The sequence below is a fragment of the Pectinophora gossypiella genome, chromosome 10, assembly GCF_024362695.1.
Source record: "Pectinophora gossypiella chromosome 10, ilPecGoss1.1, whole genome shotgun sequence".
Taxonomy (NCBI): Eukaryota; Metazoa; Arthropoda; class Insecta; order Lepidoptera; family Gelechiidae; genus Pectinophora; species Pectinophora gossypiella.
Window position 1 is genome coordinate 3642870 of NC_065413.1, and position 17243 is coordinate 3660112.

At 37.8% G+C, this 17243-nt stretch overlaps 1 protein-coding gene across 3 annotated transcripts in view; it reads right to left on the reverse strand.

Moving 5' to 3' along the window:
* The window catches only part of LOC126370231 (CCR4-NOT transcription complex subunit 6), a 161740-nt gene that overhangs the window by 18335 nt on the left and 126162 nt on the right, over positions 1-17243 (reverse strand). For all 3 annotated transcript variants that reach the window (XM_050015042.1, XM_050015041.1, XM_050015039.1), the window contains one exon: positions 11398-11466. In XM_050015042.1, coding sequence (XP_049870999.1) covers positions 11398-11466 — 69 coding nt within the window. The remainder of the gene's footprint in view (positions 1-11397; positions 11467-17243) is intronic.

A 17243-nucleotide genomic window follows, 5' to 3' on the forward strand; every position in this document is an offset into this window, starting at 1 on the left:
AACAATGCACGCATTGCTAATTCATTGCTTAAGAAACACCGACCAAAACGATACACATGTCGTACTTATTCCACGCTCTAATAATAAAACGATGTAGATGTGCGTGCAAGTATTTCTGTAAAATAAATAAATAGTAAATTTCCAAGCCACAAACAATGCGGGAGTGACAGTAAATTGTATCTGGAACATTATAAGGGCGGCAACGCGTGGGCACATTAGATGTGTTACGTATTATTGTAGGGTTATTGCCTATGTGGCGTAAAAAAAGCCAATCGGAAAAGGCGTGGCGGATGTCGAGCGGCCAGTGAAGCGTGCCGATGGCTGGAGTCCGTCTGGGGCATGACTCGGACATACACTCGTTTACATGTTATTATACTCGCTCCTTGTTCGAGAGGTTTTTAACAGTGTAGTCTACGTCTTATGCTCCAGCATCGTCACAATTTTCAAAGCTCATATCCAAAGCTAAAAAAAAAAAGTTAGTTTCCCGCTTCCGAGCGCACCTGTCAACTAATGTCATTACGGTTTTTGTGCACCGGCGCGTCACTTCGCCTCCGTAAATAAACTAATTGAAAACCAATATTTAATACAAAAACATGATTGATATAGTGCGAAAAATCTGTTACTTACATAATCAAGTGCTTTTTTCTCTAAAAAAGCTAGAAACAGTACCAAAGAAAAAATGTGGATGACGACGAGCGTAAGTTCTTTTTGATAAAACAAAATGTGGATTAAACTGGTAAGTCTTAACATTATCCATCTACTAAAACAAGAGAAGATATAATTATGATCAATTCAATTTAATTCCTTTTATTGTCGAAAACAAATTACTTTTTTTGAGGTTATAATTTATAATCCTAACATTCGAAGAAGTAACTTAAGTTGGTACTTATTACTAATAAAAGTAACTAGTTTTATTAACATAAATAATAATATTAAAATTGTATCGTGTTATAACAGTGATTTAAAAGTTATACTTTATTCCGATGTTGATGTTGTTTAAATTCGCCTTATATAAGGCAGGCAAAGATCTGAGGACTATACAGTCTTGATTTTAGTAATTTAATATTCGAAAATCACGATCAAAATAGGCCTAAGCCTTGTCTTCAGTCCCTGATTGCCGCGTTTTTATTTTCATCTGTCAAAAAAAATAAATTTTTTTTTGTTTCTTTTTGTAATTCGTATTCTTGGCTTATGTTGCGGTTGATAACTTACTATCAGCGAATGACATGAGCAGTTTTATTATAAAACAAAGAGAACCAGTGAAATATAACCGCAGAATGGCATAGAAAAGTAAATAATTAACTCGGAAATAATTTGACAAGTTCAGATAATTAGATGACAGAAGCACTTCATGTTTACCCTGTTCATCAAGAAGTACCCATGACACAGTAGTACTCGATATCACAGAGGTCATCTACATCATTGGTAGACAAGATACATAACTTATTCAAGATAACACTTAAAACATTTAGAGAATTATAATTGGTTTACTACAGGATAACCATACTTAAAAATGATATTATATATATTATAACAGTACATAATCCCTTCTCACAGTCTCTGTTAAGTGGTGTTAATAATGTTATCTTCTCCGAATGATACTTACAATATAAGATGATGATAATATACCCTAACAATAAAAACAGAAAGAGTGTTAAGAGAGTACAGGCAAAAGATAGCCTTATTATAGTAAGCAATTTCTTCCAAATTACTCTAATCTTATTATAATTCAAGCTTCCAACGTATGGGTGATGATTATTGGTACCAACCTAACCAACAAGAGAACACCACTTGGAGAGTCACCTAGTTAAGCACTAGTAGTGAACTGTCTGACTAGAGAATAGACAGACTATTTGTTTCCTTTTAGAGCTATCACAATAGAGGATAGACCCTATTAACATAAAAATCAACCACTAAGACTGTTGCAAAGCGCAAATATACCTATGCCTTATTTTAATACCTAGAGCTATCATTTAGCGGATGGACAGTGGACTTGATGGTACCAACTTAATGTACATAAGAGCTATCACTAGGAAGTTTGCCATTGCTAAGCGCTAATATATTATTTTACATTTCCATACCTAGAGCTATCACTTAGAGGATAGACAATGGACTTAAAGGCACAATGCACATAAGAGCTACCACTAGGAAGGTCGCCACTGACAAGCGTTAACATACCTATTTGTCATTTCCATACCTAGAGCTATCACTTAGAGGATAGACAATATACTTGAAGGTATCAATGTAATGAACATAAGAGTTACCACTAGGAAGGTCGCCACTGACAAGCGCTAACATACCTATTTCTCATTTCCATACTTAGAGCTATCACTTAGAGGATAGACAATGGACTTGATGGTATCAACCTAATTAACAAAAGATCTAGCACCAGGAAGGTCGCCATTGCCAAGCGCTAATATACCTATTTATCATTTCCATGCCTAGAGCTATCACTTAGAGGATAGACAATGGACTTGAAGGTATCAACACAATGAATGTAAGAGCTACCACTAAGAAAGTCGCCATTGACAAGCGCTAACATACCTATTTCTCATTTCCATACTTAGAGCTATCACTTAGAGGATAGACAATGGACTTGATGGTATGAACCCTATTAACATAAGAGCTACCACGATTATGGTCGGCATTGGCAAGCGCTATATACCTATTTCTCATTTCCATACTTAGAGCTATCACTTAGAGGATAGACAATGGACTTTATGGTATGAACCCTATTAATATAAGAGCTACCACGATTATGGTCGGCATTAGCAAGCGCTATATACCTATTTCTCATTTCCATACTTAGAGCTATCACTTAGAGGATAGACAATGGACTTGATGGTATCAACTCAAATAACATAAAGCTACCACTACAAGTATCGCCTTTTGCTAAACGCTAGTAGATAGCAAGAACATAGACCATCTATTTTTATACTTTTATTTCCATGTTTGGTTTGTCACTTGAGGAATCGAAGATAAACCATTGAATTGTCGGGGCTTACCTACCCATGTTGAAACTCAAGATTAGACTAATGCTGAGAAACAATAGACTATTATGTCAAATTGATTATTATAAAATAATGAGAGTACAAATTCTGAAGAAATAACCGACAATTCAAAACCTAAAAGCCTCTGTTCTATTAATCAACCTCATCATCACAGGCCTTTACATCTTTATCAGATGATTCAACTGTGCTAGAAATCAAAGTATTAATAGTATGTAATGTCAGAGATTACCTTCAAAAGAGATAACTGTACACAAGACATGGTTAGAGAATACTGCTATTAAATTCTTTCAACCAACATCATAAAATTCAAATAGCACATAAATAATAATGAATAACATTGCCCGAAGAGTGAGTAAACGAGATAGCAACAGGATCTGTGGAACAGAGACAACAGTATCAGCAGGCAGCCCCACAGCCAACAGCATGAACAGAAAGCCCACAAGGAACAGTATCAGCAGGCCGCCCCACAGCCAGCAATAAAAGCAGTGATGCAACCAGTCATGATCAGCAGTGCCATAACCAGCAGTACCAGCAGCCCTACAGCCAGCAGTAGTAGCAGAGCTACAACCAGATGTATTAGCAGTCTCACAGCCATTAGTATCAACAGTGGCCCAGGCAGCAAGGCCGTTTAAGAATAGTACCTCATGAGGAGGAAGAATTCCCTATAAAGTTATAATGGGAAAATTTGCAGAAGCAAATATACCTACCTTTATGATATTTACTTTTTCAAAATTCTGGTAAAATTAATTCCGAATGTCTATCACTAAAAGTTTTAGCATTATCATTAAGACATGGGATTCAAATCCTGTCTTTGTTAATCAGGAATAACAATACTAATCTCAGTATAAATTGAGGTACCTACCTGATAATATTATAACTTCAATGAAAATTTCCTTCAAGTATTACATTCGAAATTGTAAAATATTGATACCTAGTTCGGTTAGATAGAATAGTTCCCCTTTTTATTATTAACTCATAGGTGAAAAGGAAGGAAAAATAGTTCATTATTAACATATAACTTACATCACCATTAGCGTTTTCTCTAAATTATGTTGTTGTAGATTTATTATGTTGTTGCTGATCAGCCCAAAACACAGTTTACAATTAATATAAAAATTACAACAATAATGTCCCTCCACTTAATCAATCGGAACCAAACTGCAGTGGAGAAGTAACAATAATATTTTCATGATAAATATATGTTTATCCTATTTTTCCAGTAAATAATAGGACGTTACTATTACTGTCCTAAAAACAAATTGAATGAAAGAGATAGCTGCGTAAACAATGTTATGTGTGTTAATGTGTTGTGTGTACGTTGTTCTATCATCTGATTGGTGGGTGAAAGGTTGCATAGAGGAATAGGAAAAAATTCCACAACAAGTTTTATTTATTATTACCACATAAAAAATTATACTAAATGTTATTACCAAGCCCATATGGTCGATATTAGGTAATACACAATAACATGGGCTCAGGTAATCTATTTTAATAAAAACAAAATCTTAATTATTCCGAAGATAATTATCACACAAGTACATAATGTAAATGCACTTCCCCTCTTTATACTTTCAGCCTCATTTAACAATATCTTATAATAAAGAGGAAAGTTTAGTTCAGTGGTTCTGAATATTTTAATGAAAAAGGTCATTTGAATAAATGTATCGAAATTCTTACTTGCACTTATATTTGTATTTTCTCTAATCAATTTGACATGTTGTCTTAGGATTCATTTAACTACTCAATGTCGACAACAATTGCCAACTTAGCACAGGATGTTACAATCAATCTTGTGTCTGGGTGCCCTCGTCATTACCCGTTCTTCTTTATGTATTTCTTCTTCTTTTATGTATGTAAACAAATAATGTGTAACTTTGATAATTATTGTAGCCCTTGGTGTGCCAATGAAAAATGAGTGTTATACTATATGATGAAGTCTCACAGTCCTTTCGACTATAACTATCGTTGTTGTTCAAGAGCTTCGGAAATGTGCTCTATGGTGAGGTCCCTGTGAGGCTCTTATAGCCAATCTTGATGTTGAGCTCCATCAGAAATTTATTCTTGTGTAGTTATTTTGTTGTGAAATTGATAGTAATGTGAAATAGGTATTTAATGTACTTGCTCAACTTCAACTTTATTATTTAGAACTATGTATCTATTCTAGTACAGTATAGTATAACCATATATAACATACATAATATCGATTCCATTCTTGAGAACTGGTGAAACTTGTTTAGCGAACAGTTATTATTCTTATTGTTTTTTACATGATAATATCAAAACGTTTGGTGGAACGCAGCGCTGAGTTTATCAGGAGACGGCTGTGCCTCTGACTGCCTTTATTGGGATTAAAGTCATGGGCAGCTTAATTAGCTTTTGTGATAACAATGTATGTACTTTATTCATTAATGAATAATCATATTATTGGTACTCGTTTCAATTTAAATGTTTCATTCCCAACTAAACTTTGAACATCTACACTGTTAAAAACCTCTCGAACAAGGAGCGAGTATAATTATGAGATTAAACGAACTTACCTGTAAGTGAAGTTCTATCTCAATTATACGAAGCTCCTTGTTCGAGAGGACTCCCTCCCTTCAATTTTAATATCCCGCCCTAAAGCTTCCACAGGTGATGGAGTTGTCCATGAAACATGCTTTAAACATAATGACATTAGTTGACAGGTGCGCTCGGAAGCGGGAAACTAACTTTTTTTTTTTTAGCTTTGGATATGAGCTTTGAAAATTGTGACGATGCTGGAGCATAAGACGTAGACTACACTGTTAAAAACCTCTCGAACAAGGAGCTTCGTATAATTGAGATAGAACTTCACTTACAGGTAAGTTCGTTTAATCTCATAATTATATGAGTACGTAATACAAAAGCTGATAATGATGATGATGATACGTAATACTGTTCACATCGTTAAATAATTTCGCGAAGTCGTTTAAAAAATCATTAAGTTAATTCCGTTATTTGATCACGTATATCTAATAACAATTTAATTCGTGAGCTATCGAGATGAGTGTTTTTTCTTCGGGCGAAACAAAAGCGACTCATTATCTTCACGTAGCAGAAGAACATTTCCATATGGAGTGGCGTTGTAAAGAGCTCATTAGATCACGCTCGGTTCGCGCGGCGTAATCGACGATATGACGTAACAACTCTCAATAGGTGCTAACAAGACGTTGTTAGTGGTAGTTGAAATCGGGGCTTGTTGCCGGTTGCTTTGCTCTATGGATTTCACCTTCAGCTAATAGCTTTGTTACATGCGATTTTGGCGTGCTAATTGAAATGTTTGATTCAAATAAAGATGTAATTCGCAGGTAGCATGTTCTTTTAGGATATCGCAGTAATCAATCAAATTTCAAACACCATGAACGATGCGGTGAGGTCATCAACGCAATCTGCATGTTTTCACAGCAGCATTTGTGTTCGATTCGCTCCATAACAATTTGCATAGGAAAGTCAATAATTGCGATGAATAGAGCCATTATACTGAACATGGAAGGTTTGACGGGCATCATATGGTGAGAGTTGCATGGGAACGCGCAGCTGCTACTAATGCCTCGTTATTTTCACTGTAACCAGATATTCTAGAAGCGAGCGCTCTACTTTGCTAAGCCTTTCAGTACAAGGACTAATTCATGAACAAACACATTGGCATTTCGTTCAAACAAGGAAGACAAAAGAATAATACATAACGCGGTAAACAAAGTGAATCATAGACAATGAATACTGCTAATGGCATCATAACGCATGACACATTGTTATTGGCTGCAATTGTTATAACAACTATTTGTGTCACTGAGATATGTATCAGACATAAATATGAAGAATTTATGAAACTCAACTACAAAGTAGCGAAGTAGGAAGTGTAAAACGGCTAGGAGTAATTAACACCTTTTATGTGTCACAGGTCAAGTGCCTTCAGCGATGGGTTACGAGCTATGACAAATTGCGCGGAGGTCCATCAGTTCACAGGTACCCTATGTATCAAACGCCACACGGGCACGGAAGATATCTCAGAATACGCAAAGCAACTGACGTGCGCGAATAGAGAACGCATTCGCAAGATTCATGAATGCACATTAATCAAAGAGCGCAATTCAAGTTATCCCGGGAATCATATTTATAGTTTGCAAGACATAAGTCTCGAGTTGCTTACTGAGAAGGAATTTGAATTTTACAATTAGAATACTTGATGTGAGCCGTTGCAATGTTTATGTTGATCAGGGCCGCTCAGTCTCGAGTGTTTAGCATGGCAGTGAAGAGAAATAAAAATATAAGTGTGGAGCTATCGCGCCTCATCTGAATATAATGGGGGGAGGCGCAGACTCGTCTGTACGTATATTGGCGATGCCATTACGTGGGCATTTTGTATGACATGCGACGAATAACGTGTCTGTTCTGCAAATTGTACCGTCATATTATGTGTCGGTAAACATTGTGTGTGCACGGTGTTTGAATCAGATAGTTGGGATGGGGTTATACGGTTGGAACGAGTGATGATGATAAATCAAATGTAGAATGCTTGTTGCCTTTTGGTGGTGGAGTTCCCGCGGCGTAGGGTTGTCCGAATAAATCTTCCACTTGTGCCTACTACATAACTCAACGCGACAAACGTCCAGCGATATACTGCGCCGTGCAGCTAATGTATCATCCCATAACGCTACCTCTACGTTCCGTGCTTTTGACCTCAACAACCATAATTTATTTTTTTATCTCTATCTTTTATGGGTGTAACGCGTGGACGCGTTCGAGATTTACGGACAATATTTACTTTTAGTAATTTTGGTACACATTTATTTGTAACGTACCAGGGTGAACTGAGTCACAAATCGGATGGAATCCAGTTATAGCCGCTTTAAGTTTCTATGTCTTAAAGTGTGAATTGCAACCTGTCATTCAATACAACCTACAAACATAGAATAAACAATAATACTGCGTTTAGACGAACGGTACTGCACCCCGCACCGAACCAGATTTACCTCACCCCCTCTGGGTTTCTTTAGTCTAGTCTAAACAGCCGTATGCCGCTAAGTAGAAAGAGGGGAGCGCACACGAACAGTTTGTCTCGCTGGCATTTATGAGGTAAGGTCGCATACGATAAGAATGACATTTTTATATTAAGTGTCTGGGGTGAGCTACAATCCTTTAATTAACTTCTACGACTACGGATAGAACGCTACATTACTACGTTTCCTTAACTATTTAAAATCATATCGTCCACAACACGTCATAGACCAATTGTAGCTCGTAAGGGACATTGACTCAATTGATGTATAATGGGTTGATAAGCGTCACTATGTGGAGATAGCGAGGGTCACGGATGCGGGGAGGCCACGAGGAACGTCTCTCATTGTGCATTGTTCGGCCAACCCGGATGAAGAGACCAAGGGCACTTCCTCTCGGACTCTTCCCGCTTGACCGTGAGCGCGATTAAGTTCAATCAACGACATCGTAGGTCACTTGACCATGTGTCCACTTCCTATTTGTGCGACCTCGCGTAACAAATTGTGACCGACATGTTATTGGCCGTCATGTAACAGTGTAATGCGCGTAACCGAGTTGTATAAGTTACGCGGTATCACGTTCCACCGTAACGTTGTAATGCAAGTATTTTCGTTGCGGTTAATTTTAATGCAAAATTTTGATTATTCTCACTGACGCAATGTATTGTTATTAGATCACATTCCCTACGTTACTCGAATCAGGAATATTTCTGAACTGCAAAGGCAAGCAAAGGCAAAGAATACATAACATAACATGCTCAACGAATTAAGCTCACGACTGTACCCCAATTGGGGTAGTCAGATAAACTAAATCACACCCCGGACACTTCTTACAAAAAACCTCGTTATACACAGACACCACAAATTGACGTTATCGTACACGCGCATCTGTGTGTGTGACATCTGACGCTACTCGGTTGAAGACTAAAGTAACACCGAGGGGGGTGAGGTAAACATAGCTCAGCCGCTGGTGGGGAGCGGAGAGTTGCCGTTCTATATGTAGTACCTATTATTTCTTATTCGATGACTAAGTACCTACATCTCACCGAGCTAAGTATACATCGGGTATTAATTGTTTGGTTTGGTGCCTGCAGAGCGTTTGGCACGCGGTTGATTTATGTAAATTGGGAGAGTCTGGTCGTGCGTCGCGGAGCGTGAACCGGCCCGGACGCGTGACGGGAACCACAGAACTTCAATAGGGAATCTAAGATTAATGCCTTTCCGATCCCTTACTAATGAATTATAGAGAACTATTTTCGCGCCGCGGGAGAAACCAAACAAATAGACAACAAAGTGCAATGTTGAGGTTATATCTCACGAAAGGAATAAAGTTTTACATTTTAATGTTGTTCGTTCATATCGTATCATCTCAGCGCGATGAAAATAAAAAGATATAGAAACAAAACATTGCGCATTGTGGATTTGTGCAGATCTTCGGCGATATACTGTAATACAATAAATACATAACGTCGCCTTATAATGAAAAGCACGTAAGCGATTTTTTTCATTCAGCTGTGATTTTTGTTAACAAATCCTCGCAATAGACAAGCTTGTTTCAATCCAGGTAAAAAATTGTGGTCTCAATTTTTAACAGGAATTAAATTAATTATGCGATTTTTTAACAGACTCTGTGGTCTAGTGGTTAGAGTTAGGCTCACGATCTGCAGGTCCGGGTTCGATTCCCGATGGGCATTGACGAAATCACTTTCTGAGACTGTCCTTTGTTTGGTAAGGACTTCTCAGGCTTGAGTTAACTGATTGTCTGAAAAAGTAATATGCTTCCGTGGAGCAGTGTGGTGGAGTATGCTCCATACCCCCTCCGGTTGATTGGCGGGAGGTCTGTGCCCAGTACTGTGACGCATATAGCCTGTTTAAGTTTATGATGTAATTTTTCAAAAAGGCGCTTACTTTTTTCACTATTAGGCAGCGAGATTTTAACTCTTACACTGAATAATTTCAGGGACACGTTGAAGGCGGAGACGAAGATGGATGTAGTAAGAGGGTTATAATAACGTCGTCAGCGGACAAGGAAGCTCCTCCTATTCAAATTACTCACACGTCAAAGCGTATTAACCGCATAACGGTACAACGGTACCGAATGAAACATTACGCGGTCCTGGACCCGACGTACCGCATCCCGAAGGTCCCCCAAGTGTGCAGGCAGGGATGTACAAAGGTACATAATAGGCTAGTTTCCAACTAGTGAAATCAATTACTTTTTACTAAACGTCAAAACTCGAAATTAAAAGCAACCTGTGACGTCACAGAAAAACGTGACAAAATGTTGCACGTATTACTAAATTTTTTATTATTAAAATTCATAAATAAATTGAATAGAAAAAAGAATTTCATAATTTATCTTTGACCTAGGAAACTACCCAATTATGTGCATTGCCATTGGCTATAATGTTGGTCATTGTCAGTAACACATTTAAGAGAAGTATGTCAGGATCAATGGAGATGGAATCGGATGGATTTGGTCTCTACTTATTCCGGTGGAAAATAGGCGTGAGAGTATGTATTTTAAAAATTTTGTTATATTTTAGCCACAGCCCGGACATTTCATACAAAAATGACATTCATACCCAGAACTTAAACATTGACGTTTCCGTATACGCGCAACTGTCTGTGTGTGTGACCTCTAGGGCTACTACAATTATTTAACCGACATGACTTACTTAGATACTATTTATATAGATGGAGCGTCCGTTCTATTACGTAGTATTAAGTCTTTATTCTATGCCATCGCGTAGCATAGGTATCATTATAAATTATATGGTGAGTTTTGGCAGTTGGCTGAGATTTGTGTGTAGTAAGTCATGTACGACATTTTGGCTCCGTCCGCGCGCCTGGAGCGGAGATCTGTTGGCTTCCTGTAGCTGGCCCAGCGGCTGCAAACATTACCATTGCATCGTTGGGGCGGTCTCTACCATTATTTATGAGACGGCCCGCTCGCGCCGCGCCCATTCCCGCCACCACGACACTTTATTAATGACGAACTCGTTGGGAAGCTTTTTGTTATCGCTATTAAATATTAACCACATATGGTCTTGGACTCGGCTATGAGCCGATGCGCTACGTGAGCGAAAGATGCTATCGCTACGGATTAATCTTTGACTTTAGTTAAAGGACACGCCTTTGTTAATAAAGGAGGAATGGGTTGCAAAAGCTTAACTTTTTTTTTGTAGCTAACGCCTCTGTAAATATTAGCAATTAATCATCGATTTCTCTATTATTCAATCGTTCGTGTGCGTGTTTGAAGCTTAGGATATTTCAAATTAATAGCGAAGTTGTTTAAGACAATAGGTGCCGTAAGGGTACAAAATCTCACACAAGATTTTCAGACATAAACCTATAACAATATTACTTACATGTCGGCCGCGTCCTATTTGGTCGGGTAAGTGGGATCCAAGGCCTCTGCGGGGGCAGGGTGGCAGTAACTGAAACAAAGAAACAACATATTACGACAACTGCCAACAACATCCGATTGTTACAAAAAGCGATTAACTGTTCGCCAGGTGTTGATACCAAACAACGGATCTATTGATTGTTTCTGATAAAAAATTCATTTGCAAACTACCGCAAGTTGTAAAAACCTCCCGTTATTGTTGTACGTAAATTGGCGGTTCGTGCAAGTATAAAGAATTATCTGATCAATAGTGATGCCAATAAGGGCATCCCCAATAATTTTGCACTAGAGAATAAAAAGTAGCTACTTTTGTATCATATAACGAAATCTCTTTGTACAATTTACACTACCGCTCCGACAAAGAGGTGAAGTTTTTTGAGTCTATTGTTCTGCGCAACAAAACATCAAATCGAGCGAAAAATCACTGAGTGTCCGGTATAATTACGACACTTTGCTCAGCGACAACGGTATCGGAACCGCGTTCGCTAATACGTTGGCAAAAAATTGATGAGTCGCCTTGGGAAATCAGTGCTGAATAAAAAGTGTCTATCTACTAAGCTATATTTGGTCAACTGGAACTATGGCAGGAAGTAGGATGGATAGTTACTACCTACTGACATGGATAGATAAGTCAAAACAGGGCCATTGTTACTAAAAAGAAATTGATTGATTAACAATAAACTAAATACACTTTATTATTATTATTATTATTTTTTAATAATCTCAAAGTAAACGATAGTACCTACATTGAACACCTTACAAAACAATATAGAGATGATCAACTGAATTAGCATATTCATGTCGAAGTAAATTGATCGACGACGGCGCATGTCTCGATAATCATAGCCTCTTGAACATCTCGGTCGATCAAATAATGAAATATTTACACGTCATGTTCGCGATGACATGGCATCAGAAAACTGATGATATAACTTTAAATCAAACAAGTCTGTGCCTATCTTCGTTACATGGCAGAACACGATAAACCGCCAAAATAAAAAGATTGCAACAATTTTAATAGAGCATGGAAGCAAAAAATTAATAACTAATCGATGAGATATTTGGGTGATAGACATCGAGTAAGTCTGTTGGTTTTTGCAAGCACTCGTCTGCGGTTACTCGTGCGTAAATTAAGCGATAATAAAACCGCGTCTCTCTTCTTACGTAACAGACGAGCCTACTTTCTGAGCGCTTCGTAGATACACATCTCTTAGTGTTACAAAAAACGTAATTTGAACATAGCCTTCACAATTTAATTTGTTGATCAAAAATGAGATAGAATGTTGTGAGCGAGTGTGGTCGTTGTATCGTCGCGGCCGACCCAGCGTTTAATAGATTCGAGGTACTTGCTCCGGTGGGTGTAGCTAGCGGGTCCCTTCCATCTAAATATTAAACAGACTTTGGCTGAGCTTAAAATGGTACACTTCCGCGATGATATATTTCTAGTCTGTTTGAGGTGGTGTTGGGATAGTTCAAACAAGCCAGCTCGTGTAATTTCGTAGGCTAAACTAGAAACGCATTTGCACTAGATATTGGAAGCAAAATCAAAAAGTATTCAGAATTGTCGAAGAAGGTCCCGTTCTACAAAACTCTTTTGAGCTTTCCGTGAGTTTTATATCAGGTACACGATTGCTGTCGATGACCTAGACCTGCACATCGGATCGTCTGTCGACTTAGACCAGCATGACAGATGACTGGTTACCCTCGAGGCGACGAACTCCCTTTTATAATGTATTGTCAAAATAACGACAATTCGAAGAGATACACCGCTAAATCAATGATACGCCTTACAAGGGCACTCCCAAAATATAATACGTCGAGTGCATTTTTAGGGCTCCGCAGTGGAGCAGAGGCGTTAGCGGCGCGGCGCAGGCGTCGCTAGCTCATTACACTTTGTAATTAGACCGTAGGCTGCTGCGGCGGCCCTGCACTCAATCTCGACAGGCTGCACGCACCGTCCCCCAGTACACATAATGCGTTAACAGGCTCGGCATGGGATGGGATACACGCGTTTTATTTATTTTTCATATTTACTTCGCAAGTAAACTGAAGTCAACATTGGTTAAACTCTTCATCATAATCATGACACAACGTTTTGATATTGTCGTCATTAATTTTAAGATGGTACGAGTTACATAAATAAATACCATTTGCTTAATTTTTAAAATTTATAATTTCCAAATAAAACTGAATTCATACATTTTTAGTAATTTATAAAAGTAGCAGTCAAGAGTCAAACGAACTGTATTGTTGCCTGCATGCTATTAATTCGTTAAGTTCCTGTGGTACAAGAATCATTTTATTAAAAGGCTATTTTAGCCTGATGATAAACAAAGCAAGACTCATAAAAACATTGACAAAACAGATGCACCGAAACGTCCTCACTACGCTCCTGTTTTTCAAGAAACAATGCGCGTTCATGGCTGTGTTATTGAATATTAAACGTCAAAGCCCTGGTTGTGAGACGTCCTTTACATATTCGGAGGTAAACAATAAGCTAAGGTCGTTCACTCTCGAGGGCGATTTGTGGATGCATTTCACTCAGATTAACCTAGACATAAAGAGCAATATTCAGTGTCTAACGAACTAATTCGTAAATAAAGAACAACATAAAAAGTAGGTAGTAAATTCCAGATAATTTGCACGTGATGAACTTTTTAAACTAAGGAGCATAATTTATTATTTTTATACCAAGAGTCTTTGACAAAAAAAAAGTGAACCAATTGAAAAAAGAAGAATAAAACAAAGAAAAAATCGTTTTACGATAGGTAAAACTCACTATACAACCCAGTAGCATCAATTTTATATTTCAAGAACGTAAAGACTAAGAAAAGAAACAAAAGAACCGTGCAGGTAGCAGTGAAAGTTAGATGAGCACTAGAAGATAGTGATCGGCATGCTCATGCTTCTCACATGTGCTCTGATGCTTCAGATAAGGCTTTCTCTTGTCTCAGAAGCTACCGTGAGAATGTATCGAGTAAAAATTTTCAAAATGACTTGTGAACAAACCAATCCAAAGTATTGTTAATATTTTTTTACAAAATGAGTGAGAAATAAATGTTCCAATACGTCTATTAACAGAAAAAACAGTACCAATGTAATGCTATAACTCTTACCTACACAACATAAAACAATTGCAAAACGTCTATGCTATACTCTCGCTTTTTCCATAGAAGGTGAGGACTACTATCTTGAACTGCATTTACTCTCCTTAAAAGTACTGCGATTAGGAGTTCAACCTTTCCACATTTTGCATCTCATGGCGTCTAACAACTTTTTCAACTTCAATCGTTTTGTTTACTCCATAAAACAGCGCAACGCCAATTTCACATTCGCTAACCAGGAGCTTCTTTTTATCGCGGCACTTATCTGCATAAACAACGGACAATGATGATTTCACAAAAGATCTGATGCCGAGTTGTGAGAAACTCTTTATTTTTGGCATACGTCGCACAGCAATAAAAAGCGAGGACAATGCCATAAAATATGTTGTTGATATTGTGGTAGAAGTTTAAATTGATTAAAAACACACATAATGAGAAAGGGAATGTTAACCAGACTTTTCGAAAGTAGAATAAAATACTTCAGATGACCAACCCTGCAACACATGAACTACTCACTAGCTATATAAACTTTTTTCTTTAAAAAAAGACGTGTCAATAATTAAGGTTGTAACGGTGAATAACTCGACTCGTTGTAACTTGTAACTTAAAACTGCTAGGAATTACAACAGCGACGCGACGGAATAATAAACGAAACTTGATGAAAGGAATTGTGAGACGGTTAAAAAAAAGGAGTAGGCAATATTCTGAAACATCTAACGAAAATTTCAGTTCACTAATACATGTGAGTGTGATGATGAAGGCGGTGATGAAATGTGACAACTGAAATGCTTACTAGCCACTTCGCATTTGCCAGGCAGTAAATCAACATTGTAAACATGATGTACATCTCTTTTAGGTAACGAAACCTATGAAGGATAATTAAAGTTCTTTCTATTGCTGTCAATGTGGTATTTCTTAAAATCGCCCTGAGGTAAGAAATGTAATTAAATTATATGATATTTTAATAGCCACGTCCCACGCCGTCTTAAATAGCATGCAAAAATAAACCCATCATTTAAGAGGAACGTTAGATGAATATCAAAGCAGCGAGGTTGCGGGGTTAATCAATTCCGCGCGAACATCTCCTGCCCATTGAGAATAGCCAGCGCCTGCGCATCGCCAGACGCCGGGGAGCCGGGCGGCGAACCGGTACGGCTTGTTGCAGCTAGTTCTAGAGCAAAAATTATACCTCGCTAATCTATACCTCATAAAAGATGTGCCGGTTTTATCTGCTTTATGCGAGATATTTATTCGCTAAAGAGAGGTTCACAAACAATTTAAAACTCGCTAGGTGGAAGTGCTTTTAAGTTTGCAACACATATCTATTATATTATTTAAATTCAATTGAGGAAAGTACACCTACAAATAGATTGTAGAATTACTTACGTTCACAACATAGATTAGAAATTCGCTCATCTAGGTAATCCAGGATTTTGAATTTATCGCTGACGTTTCATCTGAATTATCTATTGTTTTTCAATATTTCGTTCACGCGTCGTATAGAGGATCCCGTAAGGCTACGTGACTCGAGCTATTACATGGCCTCGCTATTGTTCTTATCCGTTTACGGGCGAAAATGCCACCGCGGTATCATATCGGTGTGTGTGACCAGACTGCGCAATACCAATAAATTAAGGCACTTCAGCCGCTTTTATGAAGACGTTGCATCCATTTTCGTAATGTGACGGTAATGTATGACCGTGTTTGTTCATTCAATGCGGGGATTTAACACTTGGCAGAGCGCCTATAGCGTAGTTTAACATTCGCCTTGGGTTACTGATGTTCTAACAAAAGGGTGTGGTTATTTAAAGGCAGCGGCTCATATTTATTTTATATTTAAGTATTTGTATGCGCATTGTGTTAGATATAATTGTGTCAGACAAAGCTGTTTGGTTGGCAGTATAAATTCATAGTGTATTCTATTTCTGGCGCGGTATAGGCTATAGAATAACAAACATTAAATTGGATATTAGAGAGGACTAGCAAGACTCGTTGCTTGATACTTGTATCATGCACCTATTTGGTGTTCAGAATAATTACGAGCGATTATTCTTCAAAACGCTTGTGTAAGAATGTTATATCTTGAGATCTGTGGTCTCACTTGAGCGGCGATTGTATCTTTAAGCTGCGGACGGAAATATGCGCATTTTTGCAAAATTTCATGTAGCATTAAAATTATTTTCCTGTCATTTTTGTATTTTATGTGCGTTGTACACACATCGCCGAGAAACATCAAACGCAAATGTAAGGTTAACAATAACCATTAACCATAAACCAAGTGGCAACAAACATTCTTTTCTCAATTTTTTTCCAAACGTAAAGTTTACGAGCACCGCTGAGTAACGGAGATGTTTATGACAATATACCTACGTGTTTGGGTGAGCCAAGGGAAAGGTAGAAGACTAGTAAACGCGTCTTGATATTGTAAAATGAACATACATTCATGAGTCTGATTACATCTTGACAAAATGACTAATGACATGAGCTGCAAAAAAGTGAGAATTGAATGCCTAGTGATTCGAAGACGAACGATATGTTGCTACGAATATGGTTGCAGTCAGTCAGAGATGAAATATGATGTTATCAGCTGTGTTTTGCTTTGAGAATGCGTCTGCGAATTTGAACCATTTGCAAGTTGTGTAACATTATTTGGTTTACGAGCGGATGTACTTACTGGTGTCGTCTGTCCCCACGCGGAGGGTAG